The sequence below is a fragment of the Copadichromis virginalis genome, linkage group LG16 (assembly GCF_057382275.1).
Source record: "Copadichromis virginalis isolate Kocher_CV1m ecotype Utaka linkage group LG16, C_Virginalis_male_GT1.1, whole genome shotgun sequence".
NCBI classification, from domain to species: Eukaryota; Metazoa; Chordata; class Actinopteri; order Cichliformes; family Cichlidae; genus Copadichromis; species Copadichromis virginalis.
Window position 1 is genome coordinate 4,806,288 of NC_140633.1, and position 22,999 is coordinate 4,829,286.

At 41.0% G+C, this 22,999-nt stretch overlaps 2 protein-coding genes across 4 annotated transcripts in view; both read right to left on the reverse strand.

Moving 5' to 3' along the window:
* The window catches only part of LOC146690116 (titin-like), a 218,377-nt gene that overhangs the window by 107,206 nt on the left and 88,172 nt on the right, over positions 1–22,999 (reverse strand). For 2 of the 3 annotated variants that reach the window (XM_085434978.1, XM_085434979.1), the window contains 16 exons: positions 21,559–21,603; positions 17,612–17,662; positions 15,710–16,105; positions 15,333–15,611; positions 14,727–14,996; positions 14,465–14,604; positions 14,241–14,367; positions 9,271–9,410; positions 9,031–9,157; positions 6,994–7,136; positions 4,795–4,918; positions 2,984–3,250; positions 2,023–2,120; positions 1,749–1,917; positions 965–1,234; positions 307–573 (listed from right to left, as the gene is read on the reverse strand). In XM_085434978.1, coding sequence (XP_085291104.1) covers positions 307–573; positions 965–1,234; positions 1,749–1,917; positions 2,023–2,120; positions 2,984–3,250; positions 4,795–4,918; positions 6,994–7,136; positions 9,031–9,157; positions 9,271–9,410; positions 14,241–14,367; positions 14,465–14,604; positions 14,727–14,996; positions 15,333–15,611; positions 15,710–16,105; positions 17,612–17,662; positions 21,559–21,603 — 2,913 coding nt within the window. Of the gene's footprint in view, positions 1–306; positions 574–964; positions 1,235–1,748; positions 1,918–2,022; positions 2,121–2,983; positions 3,251–4,794; positions 4,919–6,993; positions 7,137–9,030; positions 9,158–9,270; positions 9,411–9,881; positions 10,149–10,367; positions 10,635–10,769; positions 11,037–11,133; positions 11,261–11,421; positions 11,562–12,110; positions 12,375–12,629; positions 12,897–13,025; positions 13,293–14,240; positions 14,368–14,464; positions 14,605–14,726; positions 14,997–15,332; positions 15,612–15,709; positions 16,106–17,611; positions 17,663–21,558; positions 21,604–22,024; positions 22,115–22,197; positions 22,306–22,544; positions 22,617–22,999 lie in introns of all 3 variants that reach the window. The other variant, XM_085434981.1, reaches the window with a different exon arrangement.
* Positions 17,889–21,552, reverse strand: LOC146690117 (uncharacterized). The gene has a single exon (XM_085434983.1). It carries the CDS (start codon positions 19,712–19,714, stop codon positions 18,095–18,097), a length of 1,620 nt encoding a protein of 539 aa, XP_085291109.1. The 5' UTR covers positions 19,715–21,552; the 3' UTR covers positions 17,889–18,094.

A 22,999-nucleotide genomic window follows, 5' to 3' on the forward strand; every position in this document is an offset into this window, starting at 1 on the left:
CACCTTCCTGCACTGCAAGTACTTCTAGCTAATATTACGTTTCAGAATGTGTTGCCAAAAATATTATTAATAAAAAAAGATATACATTCAATATGAAAAAGAAATTTTACTTCAATAAATTCCTATATTTTGCTTCATGCTGCCAATGTTGAACAAGACTGATCTCGAATGTAAATTGTTAAATACAGATTCAGGGAAAATGCTTAGTGTACTTGAAAAACAAACTAATTTAAAACTTCATTTGGTCTCCCGGGAGCAGGTTTTCTTCCCATTAACTGAGATAAACTTAAAGTGGGCAGGGCTTACCGAGCACAGTAAGGTCGGCGCTGGCTCTAGTTGGTCCAATCATAACTATGTATCCACCCTCATCTTTAAGTTCACAGTCCTTGATTTCAAGGATTCGTTTCTTGCCATCGGTGACTATCTGGTATTTCTCTCCGGCCTCGAGCTCCACGTCATCCTTCATCCATTTGACTTCATAGGTCTCCTTGGATACGGAGCACGTGAACGCTGCCTTCTCTCCTTCCACCACTTCTAGGCTTTGTGGCCTTGAGATGAATTCAGCAGCTAATTCTGCAACACAGGAAGCATTTCAGAGCTTAGAGATGGGTTTATTTCAGTGAGACTAAGGCTTAGAATCGGGTTTCTTTTAGCCACATGCTAAAAACGAACATTTCCTAGAGGCTGTCACATTTCAAATCAAGTCAAATCAATCAAGTTATCTGAGAAAAGGTTTGTATTTAGGTGCTTCAAATTGTAAAATATCCTATAACAATGGCCTGAAATTAACCAAAACCTAACCTTTACCCAAGATGGGTTGCAAATGGAGTGATATATGTTGAAAGGTAAGGGTTTAAAATAATAAATCCTGATTTTAGATTTATTTCTCTGCATTTTCTTTGTTGTGTGTGTTACTGCTCTCGCTGTTACTTTGTTCCAAGTGCCTTTAACATTTTTTGCGTACCATTAATCTTGAGGTTTCCTGAAGTTTTGTTGCTGGAACTTAGCCTGCAGTTGTACTCTCCAGCATCAGACATGTTCAGATCCTTGATCAGGAGTATCCTTCTCTTCCCATCTACAATTTGCTCATAGCGGCCACCCTCTGGCAGCTCCGTGTCTCCTTTGTACCAGATAACGTCTGCGCTGGGTTTGGAGACTTCACAAATAAGTTTTACACTGTCAGACTCAGTTCCCTCCACATTGAACAGGTTCTTGGTGAACCTTGTCTCCTCCTCTGCAATGAAAGGAATCCTCCATTAGTTGCTTAAAACCTTTTAATACATTTTTAACAACATATATTTTAGCAGTAAACTGCCATAACTGCTATCATGCTCACATCATTTATATCTAATTCATAAAACTCATTCAGCTTCAGCAAAATTATGTTAAATTATCAAATCAATCTGTCCACTTCTGCTTATCCAACTCATATTCTAATTTCACTGACTGATCTCCAAATCACAAACATTTATTGGTCACACAAATGTAAAATGTGCTGTTTTCCTTGATTTATTTAATTTAATCCAACTAAACCAAACTGAAGAAAATTGTAATTTTCTGTTCTTGTGATGGTTCAAATATCTGAGAAAAACTTTACTTTGAGCATCAGAAATTGTCAAATATTATCTTTAGCTTTGAAGAACTGAACAATTACATCTAACGTTAAATAATAAAATCAAGTAACCAAACACATTAATACGTGTATGAAGAAAGAGGCTGTGATCGAAGAAGAACTTCTTGATTCTTACCAACGACAGTGAGCATGCCAGAGGACTTTGAGGTCTTTGCATCACATTCGTATTCAGCCTCATCGTCAAACACAGACTTGTGGATGATGAGGATGTGCTGGCGACCTTGTGCAATAATTTCGTATTTCTTTCCCTTTCTGATTTCATTTCCGTCCTTAAACCAGCGGACCTGTGAGATGTGAAGGAAGAGGTCACTGAGAGCAAGATCAGTCCAAAGAAAACATGAAATGTAACCTTTACTGTAAGCTCATCTGGCAAAAGCGTGTGTTCTCACTTTGACGTCTTCTCTGGACACTTCACATTCAAACCTGGCTGATTCCTTCTCTACAACCTCGACGTCGTGGAGTGGCTTTGAGAACTCAATGTGTGGAGCTATTCAGACAAAGAGAAGAGACTCGTTAATACACTCAGTTTACCACCTCCTGGAGGGGAGGTTACCTTAATAGAAGAGCAAGGCCAATGTATCCTCTGGGCTTCATGTGGAAGTTTCTTTACTGTTTTAAAAGGCACTTTAACTTTTGTGGGGAGTTTGTGATTTGTGATTTGACAAATGAGTATGTATACAGGCATGTTAAAAGTAATTTGATTTTAATTTGGAGCTTAAAATCACAAATCTCAGAGTGCCATCTATCTCTTAAAAAGGGTTCCTTAACAAAAACAGAGACTGTTTCCTTAATGACCAACACTACTGGGCCACACCTCTTAATCTTTGAAATCCGGTGCTTTCAGTCCCATTGCCACAGCTGTATAAAATCAAGGACCCACCTTTACCAACATTTGTGAAACAATGGGTTGTTTTGACGCACCCACAGATTTCAAGTCAAAGGCTCTCACTGACTGAAACTATAAATGGTATTTTTGCAAAGTGGAAGAAACACTGCAACTCAGCCATAAAGTGACAGAATGGGGCTGCTCAGTGCTGAGATTCAAATTTATGAGCATTCAGCTCAAAACCTGCGGCTTTCCAAATCTCTGCCAGGATTAATATCAGCACAGATCTGGAGAGTCATAGGATGGGTTTTTATGACGAAACAGTTCCTTGAAGGCATAGAGACAGTCGGCAGCTGGCCCAGTACTTCTGTCCCATTTTGGGCCCATTAGTTACCGTGGGGACCCCTTCTCATTGAGAGGGTTGTTTTAGGCCAATAAGGGGTGAGTCACAGTCTAATTGGGGTTCCTTTTCATGCCTAATAACTTCTAACTTAATTTTCTTCCCATTTCACAACTATACTTACGTTCAACATTGAGGAAGCATGAGGTTTTGAAGTCTTTAGCATCACAAGCATATGTTTTTGAGTCGTCCAAAGTGCAGTCGTGGATGACCAGCGCTCGCTTGCAGCCGTCAACGATCATCTCATATTTCTTTGTCTTGCGGATCTCCTGTCCATCCCTGAACCATCGCACTTCTGCATTTTCCCTGGAAACTTCACATTCGAGTGTGGCCGTGGCCTCCTCTTCCACTGTCTGGTCCTCCAGAGGCTTAGTGAACTCCACTGGTGGTTCTGGATGAACAAAGAAACAGAGAAGACAGCAGTTTGAATTTCAGTGAAGTAGAAACTGAACACTAAAGATCAGTTTATTTTTCGTGGGATTTCATCCTGGCCAATAAAATAAGGCTGCAGTGATAGTCACATATTGTGGTTGATTTATCAGTGCAACGTTTCACCTCTTCTAGTCTTAAAATGCCCACAGAAAAATGTAAGTTAACAATGTAAAGTCTCAGTAAGCTGCAGTAAGAGAGTAGCTGCGGTCCAAGCCAATTGTGTTTTTTGGCGTTAGATGGGTAAGTGCAAAATAATCTTGGGGATTTGATAATACACCTGTGCAGCCTCCACAAGTAAAGTTTATACATTCATAATGACCTTTTTAAATAACCTTTTTTTTCATATCTCACAGTATAAAGTTTTCTTTTTTCTGTGAGATATGTACCTACCCAAATTACAGACCTAAGTAAAACAATCAGCAATACAAATGATAAGGACCTGTGCCAGTGAGCTGTCTGTGATCCTGAGTCATGTTTACAATCTGAAACAGAAAACTTACCATTGTAGTGGAAACTACTTGGACCATGCACTGACAAAGTCCCTCCCTGAGCCTGGTTCTGCCGGAGGTTTCTTCCTGTTAAAAGGGAGTTTTTCCTTCCCACTGTCGCCAAACTGCTTGCTCGTAGGATCATAGGGTCATATGATTGTTGGGTTTTTCTCTCTATATATCATTGTAGGGTCTACCCTACAATATAAAGCACCTTGAGGTGACTGTTGTTGTGATTTTGCGCTATATGAATTAAATTGAATTGAATATCTTAAGTGCATTTAACAGTATCCATCCACATTGACAAACAAACAAATTGAACTGGAAGACCAACCAACACAACCACTGCATGCTCGATTTTATAAAGACACCAAGATATATCAACTTGCAGAGTAAAATGCTGGAGATTTTCTATCAGTCAGCTGTGGCAAGTGCAGTGTTCATTGCTGTTGTCTTCTAGAAGGACACTAAAAAAGCTGGTGACATCAATTCAATTTAATTCAATTCCATTTTGTTTATATAGCGCCAAATCACAACAACAGTCGTCTCAAGCGGCTTAACATTGTGAGGTAAAGAGCCAACCATAATACAGAGAATCCCCAACAATCATATGACCCCTGTGAGCAAGCGCTTTGGCAACAGTGGGAAGGAAAACCTCCCTTTTAGCGACGAAGAACCAGCAGAACCAGGCTCAGGGAGGGGCGGGGCCATCTGCTGCCACCAGTTGGAGGTGAGGGGAGGGAAACAAGATAAAAGACATGCTGTGGAAGTGAGCCAGAGATTAATAATAACTCATAATTAAATCTGGAGTGGCCTATGAACACAAAAGGGATGAGAGGAGAAACAGTCAGTGCATCAATGGAAGGCACCAGCAGCCTAAGTCTATTGCAGCATAACCAGGGTGGATTCAGGGTCACCTGATCCAGTCCTGACTATAAGTTTTAAGCCTAATCTTAAAAGTAGAGAGGGTGTCTGGAATTAAGTTAAAAATCCTGAAATAGTGTTGTTGGGTTACCTTTGACAGTAAGACTGGCCTCAGTCTGGAAGTCTTTGGCTGCGAGTTTGATTTGTCCGGCTTCGTTTTGCTCGACATTGCGTAGAGTCAGGGTGTGGACTTTACCCTCCGCCTTCAACACCACCTGCAACAGAGTCGATAATCACAGGGTTTAATCTGTCCTGTATACTTCCTGTCAGGTTGATAGATTCATTCATATTTAGTATTTTCCTGCCCTGAATGTCACAACATGTCACAGGTTTTAACTTCTCTGAAGATCTTATATCAAGTTTAGAGATTCAGTTTTTGTCTGTATAAATCTTATCTCACTAAACCAACTCACTAATTTCCAATCTAATTTGGATTTTTCTGTTTTTTTCCCAGACTATGAATGAATATATGACATTAAACCTCATTGCTGCAAGGATTAGGTATTGCAGTGTCACTGAACATTGCCCGTGAGGTTCAAACCCTGGTCCTCCTCCTCCTGTTAGCAAAGCAATAATTGCTAATGGTAAGACAGGTTTATATGTGATCAACAGTCTTTGTTCTTTGGAGGTTCCTTTGTTTCTCCACATCTACAGAATGTGAAGCACAGAGATTTTCTCGGTTAAGCCTGGACGGCCAAAATGAATATAGGCACCCCTCCACCCCTCCCCATTTTCCCAATTTAAACTACACGACCTATAACACCCAACAGCTGCTTTTACCACTGTGTCCTGCATGTGACAGAGCTGCCTCACAACACACTCACAAATGAAACGTGCAGCATTTCTTTATCAGACTAACAAAATAAGCACAACTGAAATTTATGTGACATCAAATGAACTTGGTTCGATTTTTCATTCCTAACAATGATATTTGTCAGAACCGTTTAAGATGAAGGTACAATGATATTTTTCTGTGCTGTGTGCATGAAAAGACACATCAGCTGTCAACAAGTAGACAGTACATTCATGTGTGGAGGATAAAGTGGCCTATTAGTGTCATAGTTAAAATGCTGCTTGATCAGAAAAACACTTTTGCTGATAAGCAGAAATGTGACAGAAAAAGTAAAAACAAGACAAACTGATAATAAAGTTTATTTAGCTCTATAAAAAAACTTTATTTGTAACATCTTCAGCTGAAAACCTGCATATTTTTTCTTCAACATAAAAGATAAGATTAGATTAATTGGGTTGTCATGTGAGGCCTGAAGCACTTTTCTATAAGAAGAAAGACAAACTGCTGCTTTTTTATCAATTTTACTTTAAACTCTTTGTGAGTTTATATCTGCCATAACGCTGTAACATTTGCTTTGACCAACTCTAAACCTAGATTTTTTTGGGGGTGTTTCTTCCTTTGGTTTTAATTTAGAAAGTTACATGTTTGCCCTTCATACTGACACTTTTATGAATCTTAACTGAACTCGAGGAAGTGCAGTTCTTCATAATCTGCTACCACATGTACCAACGACACTCTTCTGTTTGTTTGTATTTAAATGCGCTGCTGAACAAATCAGCCACTTTTGGTATTACCCAAGAAAAACATGCGCTGAGATGGAAAAGCTATTCATTGAGCCCAAGGAAACATTCAGCTTTACATTCTTCTGTGCTTCAGCTACTACTGTGGCTGAAACCTCCACCTATGCTAAACATGCAACATGCAGTGCAACCGAGAAGGAGGGAACGATTCATAAGGACCACGCCGTTCTCGGGTTACTTCAAACTTTAAACACTTGGATCTGGATATGACTCGATTTCATTTCAGGGCCTGGACTATTCATTGTTCAACTCTGAATTACAATGTGGAAACAGCAAGTGCATCAGCTCAAGCAAAACACTTATAGCAGTCCATGTGTTTTGTAGCTGTAGCTGTCATAGCTCTGCTGCCACTTGCCCTGCACCTCAGCCTCCTTCAGCTGTTAAAAATAACCCTGCAGAAACGCTTGTGGGGCAGAAAAGCCTTCCTGCCTATGTTATCTCAAAACCAGGAATCCCAAACCCACACCAGCAGAGCCTTATATGAAGCCGGAGCAGTTCATTGGACACAAAAAACGAACATTGTGTACAAATGGAAAGGGAAATTCTGGCTGTGGGACACAATCATGAGGCCTGGACTTCTGTAGTGGTTTGTAACTGAATGTTAATGGGTCTTGTGTTTCAGGAAGCGAATCTCCTAGTGATCCTGTCCGCAGTAAAGAAACATTGCGTGGGCTCAGTCAGATGTGTTGAGACTTACTCTATCGCTTGGCTCCAGCTTTGTACCCCCCAGGAACCACTCGACAGCGATGCCTTCGTATGACAGCTCGCACTCAAAGGTGGCAGTCTCCCCAGCAGTCACGGTGACATCCTTCAGAGGCCTCTGGAGGCCAATCACTCGGGCTTTAGATTGGGAAGAAAACATGGTTAGCGCCCCTGACCGAAAAACAGGTCAATGAAAACCAAAAAACGCCCAGAGAGACATGGCTAATCCTCAGTGGCTATTCCTCATGGTGTTTTGAGCTGAAGGCTGCTGGTGCAAGACCTTGGACAACTGAAACAAGCTGCCCTGAGACTTGGCATTAGGTGTCCAAGCTCATTAGCATGAATCCTACTGTCAGATGTAAACGGCAGGCAGAGCCAGTAAGAGTTGGGGTTCTACCCTTCCCCCCTGCCAATCACTGCAACCCTTCTCTAGATAAGGAATGTGGCTTCAAAAATAACTAAGGAGCCTGATAGGCTGAGAGCCCACATCTGCCAAATCCATTGAGGGAAGCCGGTCTGCTCCTGTCAATCACAAGATTGCAATTTCCCAGGAAAAGGAGAATGTGAATGTCCTCACAGGAGTTACCCAACGTCACACTACTGGGGAGTTTGGTAACACGGGACATACAGAGCTCTAGGAAGTCAGTGTGGATTAACAAGCCACATCAATTATTTATAACAGGCTTCTTCACATGCCTGAATTAAGGCCCCTTTACAGCCTGTTGAAATGCACTCTGGCAGCATGACAGCTCATGCAATCAGAAAGCTGTCAGTCTGAAGAGTTTGCAGTCTCACCATCAAAATGACTCATCTATTAAAGTTAATTCACATTTAAATCCCTACACTCTGAACAAGAATGACTGTTTATGATTGTGTAGCTGGACTGCTGAACTTTCTTTTATTTCTGAACATTTACTGATTTGATAAATCTAAAAGTGAGAGAGAAGCAAAATATGAAATAGTTTTTAATTCTAGAAACTTGTAAGCCTGCGCCATTATAGGAGCTTTCAATCAGTCGCTGAGTTATTTAAATATTGCACTGAATTAAATTCTAGTTCAGAGACAAGTTGGAACAAGATCAATCAAAATGAATCATGTGAAGGGAAATATTATTAAAACAACTGCATCACTAACTTTTAATTATTTATTGAATTATTAAAAACAACAAATTATCATCTAATCAAATAGTGCTCCTTGTGTTAATTCTATTACTGAAGAGGATCACGGGATGGGTTGATAACTCAAATCAAGAGGAGGAATTTCAGGAAATTTTAGGCTACGTTCACACTGCAGGCGAACGCGCATCAAATCCGACTTTTCTGACCCTATGCGACCATCTATCTGATCATGGTGTGACAGTGTGAACGGCACAAATCCGATATTTTCAAATCCGATCTGGGTCACTTTCGTATGTGGTCCTGAATCCGATACATATCTGATGTTTTAGAAAGCGGCTGCTGTTTGATGGTCAGGTCGCATTAAATCCGCCTTTTACGTCACTGACACAAGACAGACGCCAATTATCAGCGCCGCAGAAGACATCGCGAACACTTCCTGACCATCCAGTGTAGATGTCAGTGAAACTGTTGGGAAGACAACGTGAACATTTTATTTGTCCTGTATAATCTGCAGATTCTGACAGAAATCTGCTGCTATCCTCTAAAACAGCAATAAGGATCATTATTACATTATTATGTAAATAACAAATAACAAAATAACTTAAAGCAAAAATTGGGAAACGTAAAGTCTGAAGTCTTTATATTAAGGGCCATCAGTCAAACAATAGTTTGGTCTGGGTCTAAACAGAGCGCGTTGTGTCTGACATCTTCTTTTGCGCATGCAGACGCTTTGAGCATTCACACTAGAGCGCGTTTGCTGTCACATTTTATTTGTAGTGTGAACGAGCAGACAAAAAAATCGGATTTGAGCATCGAGACCTGCAGTGTGAACGTAGCCTTAGTTTCATACTAGCAAATGTTATCACAGACATTTCAAAAATCGCTGTGATTGACTTCAGACTTGTTTCAGTCACCTTTGACCCTGAGCTGAGCTGAGGATTTGGCATTCGCTGCTGCAAAGTCAACACTTCCAGCCATGTCCATTTTGCAGTTATAGAGGATCAATAAGTGCCGGGTTCCTTCCTCCTTGAGCTCCACATTCTGAGAACAAACAATGTGCAAACCAACAAGAGATGAATGTGCCAGTTCAAAACATTTTCATGGAATTTCCAACAAATGTGTTGAAATTATATTTTATAGGTGTAAAATCTTACAGCAGACGGATGAAGTGTCTCGCCCTTCAGTTTCCAGGTGGCATGAAGGTCCTCCTCAGAAATCTCTGTCTCAAACTTCGCCGTCTCGGTCTCTGTAACTTCCACGCTGTACAGTGGGCGGACGACCTTGATGTCACGTTCTGTAAAGTTTGTTAAAATATGTTAGCGAGACTTACAAGTGAAGGGAAGCGAACGGAAACGTATTAGACGACATCTGTGAAAAGAGTTTCCCATTGTCAGATACAGTGTAACAGATGAACTAAACATAGGACAAGACGGGAGAGTTAAAATCAGAAGACAAGCTTACAATTTGTGTAAAAACAGAAGTTGAGGAACGCTTGAGAATAATTAACCCCATAAAACATTTCAAAGTATATCCACATCTACACATCTACAGATCCATAATACCATGCACTGTAAGATGTGCAAGGTTGAATTATTCTCAAGTATTATAATGATAATTTTTACAAGCATTTAGAAATAAAGTGGAAGCTGCAGTAGTGCAGGACAAATGGAGATAACAGGAGGCGGGGTTTGGTGAATGCTGGTGGGCGGGGCCTGTCTCTGCAGTCCCGGTGGAGTCTGAGGGGCTGGATCACCACAGGTATTACCTTCGATGTTAAGGTCAGCGGTAGTTTTGTCAGTTCCACAGTCGCAGCTGTAAGCGCCCATGTTGCTCTTTGCTGCCTTCTTGATGACCAGCATATGTTTCTTGCCATCAGATTTGAAGGAAATGTTCTTGGAGGGAAAGATTTCTTCGCCATCTTTGAACCATTTGACCTCAGCAGCGGCCTTACTCAACTCGCAGGACAAAATCACCTCATCTTTCTCAACAGCGGTGTAATTCTGGAGCTTCACTGTGAAGTACAGGTCGCCCTCTGTGGGCAGACACCAGGATTATATCAGCTGAAAACATTCACTGGCTAAAGTCATGGCAAGTGCAGCGTATACATTCACCCAAAAATGTCACACGTTAATTCCATTTTAATACAGTAAGGGGAAGATGCAGTTTTTTCATGGCAACAAGTACACGAGTCCTGCACTCAGTACATTCTTTATGGAAATCTGGATGCATCCCTCTGCGGGACGATACTAACCGAGAACGGTGAGCATGGCCTCTGAAGTCTTGGCCATCGCCTCCACTTTGATCATAGACGTGTCATCAATTGTGACCTCCTTGAAGGCCAGCGTGTGCACTTTTCCTTCCTCGGACATGTGCACCACTTTGCTGGGGTGCAAACGGACGTCATTTTTGTACCAGACGACTGGGATTTTTTCATGAGAGAGTTCAACGCTGAACTCTGCAGTTTCACGTTCCTTTACGGTCACATCTCTTATTGGCTTGATAAATGCAAGGCGAATACCTGACAAGAAATGTGGCCTTTGTCGTTAAAAGGCTTTTGGCATACAAAGTTTAGCGAGCACGCAAAAGAAGAATTCAGCCACGTACCCAAACAAATCTTCTCCTAAAAACACTAAAGAGATCCAACTTTGTTTACCTTTGATAATCAACTTTCCGGATGTCCTCTTATCTTCAGCCTCGAACATGTATTTACCTTCATCTTCATATCTGGCAGATTTTACAAAAAGACTGTGTCTCTTTCCTTCCACGTGGAGTTCAAACTTGTCATCTGTTGACAACTCTTGAGATCCCTTCAGCCAACGGAAGCTTTTGGGCTCCCGGGAAATTTCTAGTTCAAATTTCGCTTCATCCTTTTCATACACATGTACATCAGCCAGAGGTGTAATGAATGACACTGGGACCTCTGTTGATTCAGACAGATAGTTAATAAAAAAATCAAAATATCTGAGTGGGCAGAGACTTTCCACGCTGACTCAAAAAAAGGAAGGTGGAAAGCTCACCCTTCACTTTCAGGTTAGCAGAACATTTGGCATTAGCAGCAGTGAACATGACCTCGCCGGTCTGAGGTACTCTGCAGTTGTACAAGACCAGAGTATGTTTGGCACCGTCCTCCACGATTTCAACATCCTGCAGATGGCCAACAAACGTTTTCAGCAAAATTGTGAGAGTGAAAGAAACGTGATGAGGACACAACTACGGTTTATCTCTACTAGTGTATCGACATCTAGATTTAAGTAAAAGAATGAAACCACAGATAAATGAATATCTGCTGAGATGCAGTGACATACAGTGGATGGACTGAGGAGTTCCCCATTCAGTTTCCACTGGCCATGGACATCGTCTTCACTGAGCTCAACCTCAAATCGAGCTGTCTCTCCGTCAAACACCTCAGCGCCATACATCGGCCGAACCACCTTTATGTGACGAGCTGACGTTTTGAAGAGGGGACAAAGAAATCATAAACATATAAACATATACAAACATGTACACACAATGTACACACAAAAACAAGTCAACATCAGACAGACACACATACAGAAACCAGTGCCTCGTGGTCCCGGTAATAAAATGTTGTGATGATTTGATCCAGTTTGAAACTGTGTGATTACTAAAGTGACAAAGTGCTTCAAAAGACAATAAGTGATGTGTTTTGAAAAGGAAATCTCATAACCAGAAGTCAGCGACATGACAACGACACCACAGGACTGACACATAGATTCGAATACAGTTTAGCTTCTTGGAAACTTTAAATCTTTTAGTTTTTAGTCTTCCAGTTTCTGCTGTTAATGGAGAGAGACGGAAAAAAAACCAGTAAACGCTGATTGGAAAGTGAAGTGCTTCAAGTAAAAAATTGCAAAAAAGAGTGAGCGATAGGACGCGATGCACGGGCTGTGCAAGTGAAGACGAGTATCAAGAAGGGAAGGAAGCTGCCTCAAAATGACCGAATATCAAAATCAAGAGATTTCTGGGTCTTTACCTTCAATGTGAAGAGTCGCTGTCGTCTTGTCTGTTCCACAGTCACATAGGTACTGTCCTTTGTCTTTGTCCCCAACTCTCTTGATTATGAGGACTCTGCGTTTGCCTTCAGCTTTAATATTCACCGTCTTAGAAGCTTTGATCTCGGCCTCATTGTGGTACCACATGACATCGACATCTTTGCTGAGCTCGCAATCTAGAACCACCTCATCTTTCTCCACTGCAGTATAGTCCTGCAGCTTAACTGTGAAGTACGGATCTCCCTCTAGAATGGGAATATTTTTGGGTAATTCCACAATACACCACAAATATACAGTGCACAAAACACGACAGTGAAGACACACGAGAAACACAAATGAAAACCACAAAAAATGATTTCGTATATATCACAGAGACAAGGATACAGTACTTTTGTAGACCCAGACAGACACAACAATGGACAAAGTGTACACAAAGCTGTGGGAAGGACGACACACTTGACAATGAGGACAGAAAGGACAGGTCGTTATTCTTGGATTACCTATAACTGTCAGGTTGGCCATGGAAAGAATTCCTTTGGCCTCAGCCTTAATTTGGCAGATATCATCTAGAGTCACTTCTCTCATTTCTAGTGCGTGCTTCTTTCCATCCACGTGAATGACAACAGTTCTGCTCGGATGAATTTTGTTGTCGTTCTTGTACCAGGTGATGGGGATGTTCTCGTGAGAAAGCTCCAGCTCAAAGCGAGCTGTTTTGCCTTCCTTTACAGTTTGATCCTTTATTGGTGAGATAAATTTCAGCCTGATACCTACAATTACATTAATAAAACAGGGTCATATGAGTTAGCTCATATGATGGTGGGGTAACCAAGACAATGAATGCAGTGAAAACAATCGTGTTCTGGCCTTTTTTCCAGTAAACGTGGACCATTACTTACCCTCCACTGTGAGTCTAGCTTTTGAGGTTTTGCCTAAAACTTCAATCATGTATTCGTCCTCGTCATCAAACTCACAGCAGTTTATAATAAGCATGTGCTTCTTTCCGTCGTCGATGATGTCATATTTTTGGTCTTGGGTGATGATGTCAGCCCCTTTATACCACATGACTTTAAAAACATCTTTTGTGATGGTGCATTCAAACTTAGCTTGTTTCTTTTCTGGCACAGAAACATCCTTCAGCGGGACAACAAAGTCCATTTCGACTTCTGAGATAAAAAGTGACATAGGCACAATATGTCAACAACAGAACACAACAACAGGACTGGAGTCTACAGCCTGAGGTCGCTGTACCTTCTGTATCTCTTTAAATGTCCCTCTAGCTGTATAATTACCCCGAATCAGGAAGCACGTAGTATCAGGGACTATTAAAACACTAAGTTACTTCTTGCTATTGACTAAACTGAAGATCACTCCAAAGTGCTTAAAATGGTCAGTAAGACAACAAAGGTGCTGTTGCCAGCTCACAGTGTTCTTCCCATCTTGAACTACATCAGTCCTCTTTCTCACAAGGTGTTGAAGGACCTCCTATATTGAAGTTATTATTAAGGAACACCATGTTGTTAGTAACAAGAATTCAAAATATTCACATTCAAGTTTTGCCACAGGGTAGAAAAAACATCTTCTGAACATAGTTCCCAGAGAAGGCAAATAAGAGGTGTCTTCTGTCCACTTCTTAAAGTCTGCACTCCAGCAGATGTTTGCCAGGGAAAATCAATGATTTGTTGCAGAACTCCACTGCTGTTGTTAAAACCAAGTCCCTTTCAAATTGAGTCCCGTAACACATTCACTAACATGTGCTAACTAATAAACTGTCCATGTCCACAGATTTAACATAGAACATTTAACCATAAAAGATACAAATAAACTTTAGAGGGAGACAAAATCTGACACATTTATACTTTATATTTTCCAGTACAAGACTTTACAACAACAACAGATACAGCACACCAATTCAACCAGTGAAAATAGCTAAGATCCCACACCAGACTGATATAGTGGCACAAATGATCAAGTTGAGTTGTCGATCCTTTTCAGTAAAGGTGTAAGGTCCACTCTCACAGGATGCCTCGGTTAAGACCTCACACCTTTATTTTTACAGGACACTTTTACAGCACACAGAATTTGCAGTTCTTGGTTACAGGAGTTCCCCTTACCTTTGACATTAAGCATGGCGCTGGTTATGGCGTTCAGAGCCGTGTAGGTCACTTCTCCCGCCTGGTCCAGCTGGCAGTTTTTTAGCTTGAGTCTACGCACTGTACCCTCCATTTGGATGTCGCATGTCTAGTGAAAACATTACAATATACTCGCGAATAAAGAGTGAACATACAAATTAAAGACTACATGTGCAGCAATATAAGACAAGCCCTTTGTGCCTCACCGGGGATCTGGTCAAAACCTCTCCTTTGAGCTTCCATTCCCCAGGAATGTCGTCCTCAGAAATCTCAGTCTCAAACATGGCATCTTCCTTCTCAACCACCTCGACGCTGACCAAAGGCTTTAGGATCTCAGCCTCCCGCTCTGTGAACACATTATTAGAAATTAGTACTCAATATTAAATCTTATGCATCAGCAACAGAAAACTATTGCAATGATTTAAATGATTACAGTTACTATGGATATAAGTAAGTAAATGGATGAACCTCCAAGTGTTAGCTTGGCAGTGTAGATGCGTCCTTCCACCTCCAGCGCATATTCTGCTACGTCATCAGGCTGGCAGTTCTTAATGACGAGCGTCAGCTCCTTTCCTTCCTTCTTGATCTCAATCTTGTCAGATGGCTGGACTTCATTCTCTCCTTTGAGCCACTTCCAGTTGGGAGTTTCCTTGAAAAGCTCGCATTTAAATGTTGCAGCAGCCTTTGGTTTTACATGCTGATCTCTCAGTGGTTTCACTATCCAGTCTTTGACAATTTCTGTTGAATTTTGAGAGTCAATGACAATCATATGTTTCAGAATTTGCACAAATAAAACATTGCATGACAAAATCAGCTTAGTCTTAACGTGGTTAAAATTTTAAGCGATACTCAGTTTGAAAATTCCAAGGATCTCTATTTAATGTCCAAGCTGTGGAAATAAATCACATTTAGCTGCAGGACACTTTGCGGCAATCTTTTTCAATAGGATATAAAGATGCATAATAATGTTATGATATTTATGTTTGTTTAGGCAAACTACAAACAAGCCACAAAATTTGATAAAAATGTGTACTGAGACATGTAGGAGCGTGCAGCACGTCTCATTCTGCTTACCAATCACTTTGACGTTTGTTGTAGTCTTAACGTCTTCCTGTCCAGCCACTTCACATGAGAAAACACCGACGTCCTCCTCCGTGGAGTTCTGGATGGTCACCGCGTGCTGCATACCAATGATATTGATCTGAATCTTGCCCTGCTTTTTCTTGAGGACCTCACCATTCTTCTTCCATATCACATCCCTCTCTTTGTTCAGCTCGCAGGTCATATACAGAGGCTGACCCTTCATTGCTGATGTCTCCTCTCCCAGTTCTTTGATCCATTTCACAGGTAGCTCTTTAACATGACAAAATAGCAGAGACATCACACATTATTTGAGGGGATTCCAATGGTTACATTTTGTGCATCTCAGGACTGCCAAAACATTATTATACCTTCAACGATAAGCTTGGCGGTGCAAGATATCTCTTTGCCAGCGTTCTTGGCCACGCACGTATATTCCCCAGTGTCAGACAGCTGGACATCAATGATGTTCAATTTGCGATCTTTGCCATCCGAAGTGAACTTGTGCTTGGGGCTCTCACGGAGATTGCTACCATCTTTCATCCAAGAAGTAACAGCAGTGGAAGGTGAGACCTCACATTCAAAGACAGCAGATGAGCCGATAGACTCGGCTTCCTGCAGAACAATGTTCTGAAGCTTTTTGATAAACTTCAGCGGGACAGCTTTGAGCTTGAACCCTGCAAAAGGTTCCTCTGGTGGTGGTGGTCCTTTCCCACCAGGCCTCAGCCCCCGACCCCTGCCCTCTCCAGGAGATGGGGTCTGCTTAGCTGAATAAACAAATTGAAGACCATCAATTCACATTTCATTTGAAAATAGAATGGCATGCTCACGTCATCATATCTGTATCTGCATCAGTAAAGTATTCACAGCGCTTTACTTGTCCCACATTTTGTGATGTTACAGCAAAATGGATCCATTTTTTTTTTCACCTCAAGGTTTGACACAGAATAACCCACAAAACTGGCAAACTGACAAAAGCTAGAAACTTTTCTCAAGTTTCTTAAAAACCCCCAACAATTTACATCAAAGTATTTATGCTCAATACTTTGTTGAAGCACCTTTAACAGCAAATACAGGCTCAAGGTTTTTTGAGTATGATGCTACAAGCTTGGTACACCGATTTTTGGGCAGTTTCTCCCATTCTTCAGGTTACTTGGGTGGTTCACAGCCATTTTCAGATCTCTCCAGGTGTGTTGTCCTGTTGGAACATGAACCTTTGCTGCAGAGGTCCGGAGCGCTCTGCAGCAAACTGTCATCAAGGATGTCTCTGTACTGTCTTTCCTGACTAGGCTCCTGCTGCTGAAAAACATCCCCCAGCATGATGCTACCACCACCATGCTTTACTGTAGTGATGGCATTGGCCAGGTGATGAGGGATACCTAGCTTCCTCTAGACATGACACTTGGCATTCAGGCCAAATAGTTTAAAGTCTGGTTCACCAGACCAGAGAATTTTGTTTCTCGTGGTCTGACAGCACTTCAGGTGGCTTTTAGCAAACTCCAGGTGGGCTGTCATGTGCTACCATCTACCATGCAGGCCCAGTTGTTCTTCTGGAAGTGGTAAGAAACATCTGGGAGGTGGTCAGGATGCACCTAAGCTCAAGTCTGAGTGCCATGGCAAAGGCTCTGAATACTTATGTACATGTTTTTGTTTTTCAATCTGAATCAAATGGGAATAATTCAAAGCAACCTTTTTTACTTTGTCACTATTGGGTACTATGTGTCAAATTTTAAGGTAACAAATTAATTTAATTTATTTTGACAAAGGCAAAACAAGAGCACAAAGACATTCTTCTCAAAGAAAACACTGAAAATGTAACAGTGCATTTAGCAGGGCTAAATACCGATTATTTATGCACAACTCATTAAGTTTAGCTTCACGAATTGAATCAATTTCTCTTTCAAAAAGTTTGCTGTGCATACAGATGTCTAAAACGACACATAACGTCTCACGTGCTCACTTACCAAACCTTAACTTTGAGTGCATGAATAGCCTGATGCACACAGATTACGTTGCATGTCCACGTGAGGTTTTGAGACAAATTGCAGGCTGCCAGCAGTGTTTCAATGTCCCAGTGTAAAGCTGGGACAGCTGGGCTTTGTCATTAAAGTGTACTGGGTTCAGATTTTTAAGTGAACAATGAATTTAATCCATTTTTGAATAATGCTGTCATGTGACAAATTGTGAACAAATGAAGCGCTGTGAATCCTTTCTGGATAAACGGTAACATTGGTTTTGCTGGAACACCATTGTTTTATCAAGGTAAAACTTACGTTTCAGCCCTCTACCTCTACCTCTTCCTGCTTCCTCTGTTGGTTGTCCCTCTGTTCAGGAAGAATATAAATTATTTTATGCTCACAGGCTAATCATACATACTTATCATGCTAAACATGCCAGGGTAAGGAAATCCAGTGTAGTGAATGGACTGGGGATTATGAAATGGTTCTGATGGTAAGTTTATGAAGTATTGACACTCACATGGGGGTCGACAAAAACACGATGAGGAAGACGATACATTAAAATTAAAATAAATGGAAGAACAAAGACGAATGCAATGAGTGGGGACAATACATAATGGAGAATGGTCAAATAGCAGAAACATAAACGACATAACAAAAATGAAACAAAGCGGTAAACGTGACCGGCAGTCGGACACGGAATGATTACACAAGTCTAAGGAAAAGATGAAGAAATCGCATCACACTTAAAATACGATGGAGGGAAAATGAGGTTATGGAAGCGAAGATGAGTGGATATTATTGATGGCAGGGAGGCAGGGTTTTTTCTTTTTTGGTTGTCACCGAAGATGCCACCATCTCACCTCTCCTGGCCACCCCTGGAACCTTCACAGCACCTTCCTCTGCTTCACCTTCCCAGTCCTCTAGCTCGTAACTCTCCTCTGGAACCAGCTCCCAGCCCCATGCCTCCTCTCCCTCTGGCACAGCCTCATTCTCAGCTTCAAACTCCTCTTCAAATACTTCCTCCTCTGCCTGAGTGGCAACCTTCTTCATCTCCACGGCTCCAGGAGAGACTTCCTTTACCAAGGGAAGCTTTCCTTCATCAGGCTTTGCCGGTTCCTTAACCTTGGCTTCCTCTTGCAAAGGCTTCTTTGGGACTTTTTTTAGAATCACATCCTCAATAGATTCTTTGGGTGAAACAGTTTTAGGAAGCTTTTTGAGTTTGTCAAGACTTGGCCTTCTCTCAGCTGCAACTGTCTCTGCTTCTTTAAGTTTCTCAACTTTCGGGGAGGGAGTCTTTTTGAGCTCTACCTTCTTGAGCTGCTCTACAGGTTTTAGAGATACTTCCTCTTTTTCCTTTGATAACACTTTTTTCTTCACTTGCAGAGGTTTTTTCTCCTCGAGAACCTTTTCAGGTTTCTCAGCGGGGGCTGGAACAGGAAGTATGGTCTTTTCCAACGGAGCTACATCTACCTTCTCCGGTTTCACCGGCTTCTTCTCTGGAGCTTCTGGGATCTCAGGTTTCTTTGGTTTAGCCTGTTGTTTCCGTTCTTCAGGGGTCTCAGCTGGACTTGTGTGACGTTTTGGCAGATCATCAGTTGGCCTCCTTTCTTTCTCCTCTGCGGGTTTCTTCTCAGGCTCTGTAGCCTGTTTGGCCAGCCTGTCAAAGGGCTTCAACTTGACTGTTTCTATCTCTGGTTCCACTGTTGGAATCTTCTTCACCTTTTTTGGCCTTTTGTCCTCTTCAGGCTCCTTCTCTGGAGATTTCTTTTGGTCTCCTGGTTTTGGCACCTTGGCTGGTGGCTCTTTTACTTCAACAGGTTCTTTCTCAGATTGCTTTGGAGGTTCTGTGGTTTCCACCTGTCTGGGAAGCCTTTCCCCCTTCTGAAAAGGTGACGTGTCCTTCTCTGGCCTCTCCTTCTTGTCTTTCTCTGGATCCTCTGCTGGTTTAAGAGGCTTCTCGAAGGGTTTCAGTTTGACTACTTCTGGTTCCACTTCATCCAAAGGCAATTTTTTAACTTTCTTTAGGGCTGTACTGGGTGGGGCACTTTCCTCCTCCTTGGGTGTCTTGGGAGTTTTCTTCAGAGAAATGGTATCTTTGGGTTTCTCATCTTTTGGGCCAGGCTTCTGCCGGGTCCACGCATCTTTAGGAGTCTCTTTTTGTTCCTTTGCTTCTTTAGGTTGAATAACTTTTGGCTTTTTCACCACATCTGCTTTCTCTTTTAGCTTCTTCTCCTCCTCATATCTCGTGGTGACAAACATAATCTCAGCAGCTTCTTCTTTATGTACCATCTCCTCAACATTAACAACTGTGGTCTTGGTGACCAGAGGTAATTCCTCTTGTTCAGGCTCTTTTTGTGGAACTGATGGGATCTTCTTCAATATGATAATCTCTTGTTCTTCTTCCACCTCTCTCATGACCCTGGTTGTCTTTCTCAACGTGGGGATCTCAAACGTCACATCCTCTTCCAATTTGACCTTTTGACCTTTTTTGTGTAGAACTGTTTCTGAGGCATCAAACGTTTCATATTACTTGGTTAAACATCGGCTGTATGTATAATACAGTTTAGTGTCAGTAAACTAAACTCATATCACAATTTGTACAAACAAAGAAAATAGCAACTCGTGAAAAAGAGTATAAATAAATAAATATTAATATACAAGGGATAAAAATGTAATCAGGGATTTTAGGAAGATAACTTTGAATGATTTAAGAACAACAAACAAAAGATGACAGGGACATTTCCAGTTTCTCCAACAAAGGACAGAAAGTTTAATGTTGCATTTAGTAGAGCTAATAGGAAATTTGCAAATTAGTGATCAGCTTAATTAAAAAAAACAGTGTTGGACTGATGACTGAAAAGTTACAGATATAGGAGGTATACATGCATGGTTATATACGTGCATTTGGAGACAGGTTTCAAAAAAGGCTACAAATGCTAACTTTTGAGACCTCATGCGAGCATGCTTCAATCCACAAATACAAAGCAATTTGACCACACCTCCAACTATTTTACAAATGCCTGCACCCAAACCTGAATAAATACTGATCATTTACGTTGTGATTACGTTTTGCTTCACAAATTGGATCATTTTCTCTTTCAAAAGCTCTCTGTGCACACAAACATCTAAAACTAGACATATCCTCTCACTTGCGCACTTACCAAACCTTAAATTTGAGTGCATGAATCGCCTGATACGCAAAGATCATGTTGCATGCCCACGTGAGGTTTTGAGATAAATTTCAGGCTGCCAGCTTCTCACAGATCGTTCAGACGTCCCAGTGCAAAACTGGGACGTCTGGGTTTCCTCTGTATTACTTGAAGTGGGTGTTTCTTTTCTAAATAAACAGAACAACTCATCACTAATTACAGACACAACGCAGTAACCTATAAAAGGTAATATATCACTTAAATAAGCTGCTGCTACATCCTGAAAAGTTAAGAATTAGTCATTAAGCTAACATTAATGTTAACCTACTGTTATTAGAGAATGGTAGGATTAACATGAAAGTGTTATTCCACATTACCTGGATTATATGATTATTTAAAATATACAGAGATTATTTAGCACATACTCACTCCAGAGAATGATCCACAGTGATGTACAACCATGATGTCCCCCCATCTGCAGCTGAGCACTGAATGAGTCTTCCCAGCAGATTGTCCAGCATGTAGCAGCAGCTTATTTAAACTATTAATATTTACAGGCTACGCTGTGTTATCTGTAATCTATGTTTGCTAGCAGAGGGGTGACAAGTTGTTCTGTTTATTTAGAAGAACAATGACCACTCCATTTGAAAAAAAGAACAAAAAGGACTATAGAGGATGTCCCTGTTTTACACCAGCACGTTGACAGCGCTTGTGTTTGTGGATCCATGTGAAGCTGGCAGCCCACATAGGCATGCGGCGTGATCTGTGCATATCAGGTGATTCGTGCACTCCTACTTAAGGTTTTGTACGAGTGGGAGCTTTATGAAAGACAAACGTATCCAATTTATGAAGCTGAACTTAATAAACTGCATGCAGATCATTACATTTATCCAGGCTTGTGTATTTGAATTTGTGTTTTTGATGTGTGTTCAAATTGTTTTGTACGTGTGTGGACTGAAGCACACGCTTGTGAGTCCTAAAGAGTTACACACAAATAATTGTACACATTTATACATTTAAGTGTAAGCTTGTGGATCACACCATTTGTAACCCTTTTGAGACATGTTTACTCCATACATGCTAGTAGCTCCATACTGAGTGTACTCCTACCTTTCTTGACTCCTCCTGGTGCTTGGACTGGCCCCTTGGATTCATCTAATATAAAAACATAGTTCAAAAAGTTGTAACTTAATGTGGAGGAGACACAAACACAGATGTGACTCACGTGCAGAGCAAAGAATTCACTGTGCTATCATTTAGATGAAGAGCAACAGAAAAGAAATAACACCGTAAGTAAACACAAAGAATGAAATGAAGTTAGGCTGAGTACAAGGACACAGTAGCTTATGTTGAATTCAATCACCAACAGACACAAACACTGCAACAACAGACAGAGAGGCTTTACTTTGGCTAAGGGTCCTATCCTCCAACATAAGAAAGACTCATAGCAACACCAGTACACATACACAGTGGAGTATAAATAAAATTGCTGTTATCAAACAAGAAGTTTAAAAAAAGAAACTGGAACAGACTAAAGACCTTAAACAAAGAGAACATTTCCATCTCAGTCCTCTACCTGTTCCAGGTGATATCTTTTTTGTTAGTGGTTTTTCCTCCTCTGCAATCATCTTAGTTGGTTCTTCAGCCGCCATAACGGGCTTTGTCACTTTAAGTATAAAAAAGAAAGAATTGATGTATAATCACCAAAGCACGTAATATTTCTCAAAGCTGGAATCACTGTCTGAATACCTGGCTTTTCTTCTGGTGGAGTAATTGTCTTTTTCAACTTGGCATTATCAGTGACTTCAGGCTTTTTGGCAGCTTCTTGATCTTTAACAGCAGCTTGTGGTTTGCTCACTTAAAGTAAAAAGTATACAGGAATTTCAGCAACAGTGCTCTATCTAATCTACATCATCCTACACAAAGAGAACCAGAAGTTCATGTTGCATTTTTTCTATAAACACCTTGTTTTTGTCTATTTTGTTTCAAGACACAGTCAAAGATTTATATCTGCATAAGAGTGGCATTCTTTTCTGAATGCCTTAATAAACCCTCCACAGAAACACAGAAAGAGCTTTAAAGAAGTGGCTGGGTACCTTTTTGTGGAGCAGCTGGCTTTACCAGTGATTCTTTGATTTCTGGCACCAACTCCTTCTCCTTTACAAGTACTTGAAAATGAAATCACAAGACAATTAGCGCCTCACAAAGACAGATGTGGGAAGCATGAGACCATTTAAAGACTAAAACCACGTGACACTGCATAGAAAGCTGGATGACTGAGTTTCAACTCCATATGACAGCTGGACATTTGACCTCACCGTCCAAAACTATTGATCAAGAAATATTCACTTCAAATACAGAACTAGAAGTAACTGAAACAGCATTCAGTAGAAACCTTTTGTGATTTAACTGTAGTGATAAGAAAGCAAACAGCATGACGAGCAGTTTGTGCCCAGATGAAATGGCTAATATGATGAAGACGAGGAGTTATGAGTTCAAAGTCTTTTAAGAATCAAAACAATGACTGGCTCTCATATCAAGAGTGTTTCTT

What these genes read in the sequence shown, in the direction of transcription:
- LOC146690117 (XM_085434983.1), bottom strand. Translation starts at nt 19,714, where the DNA reads ATGAGAGAGGTGGAAGAAGAACAAGAGATTATCATATTGAAGAAGATC.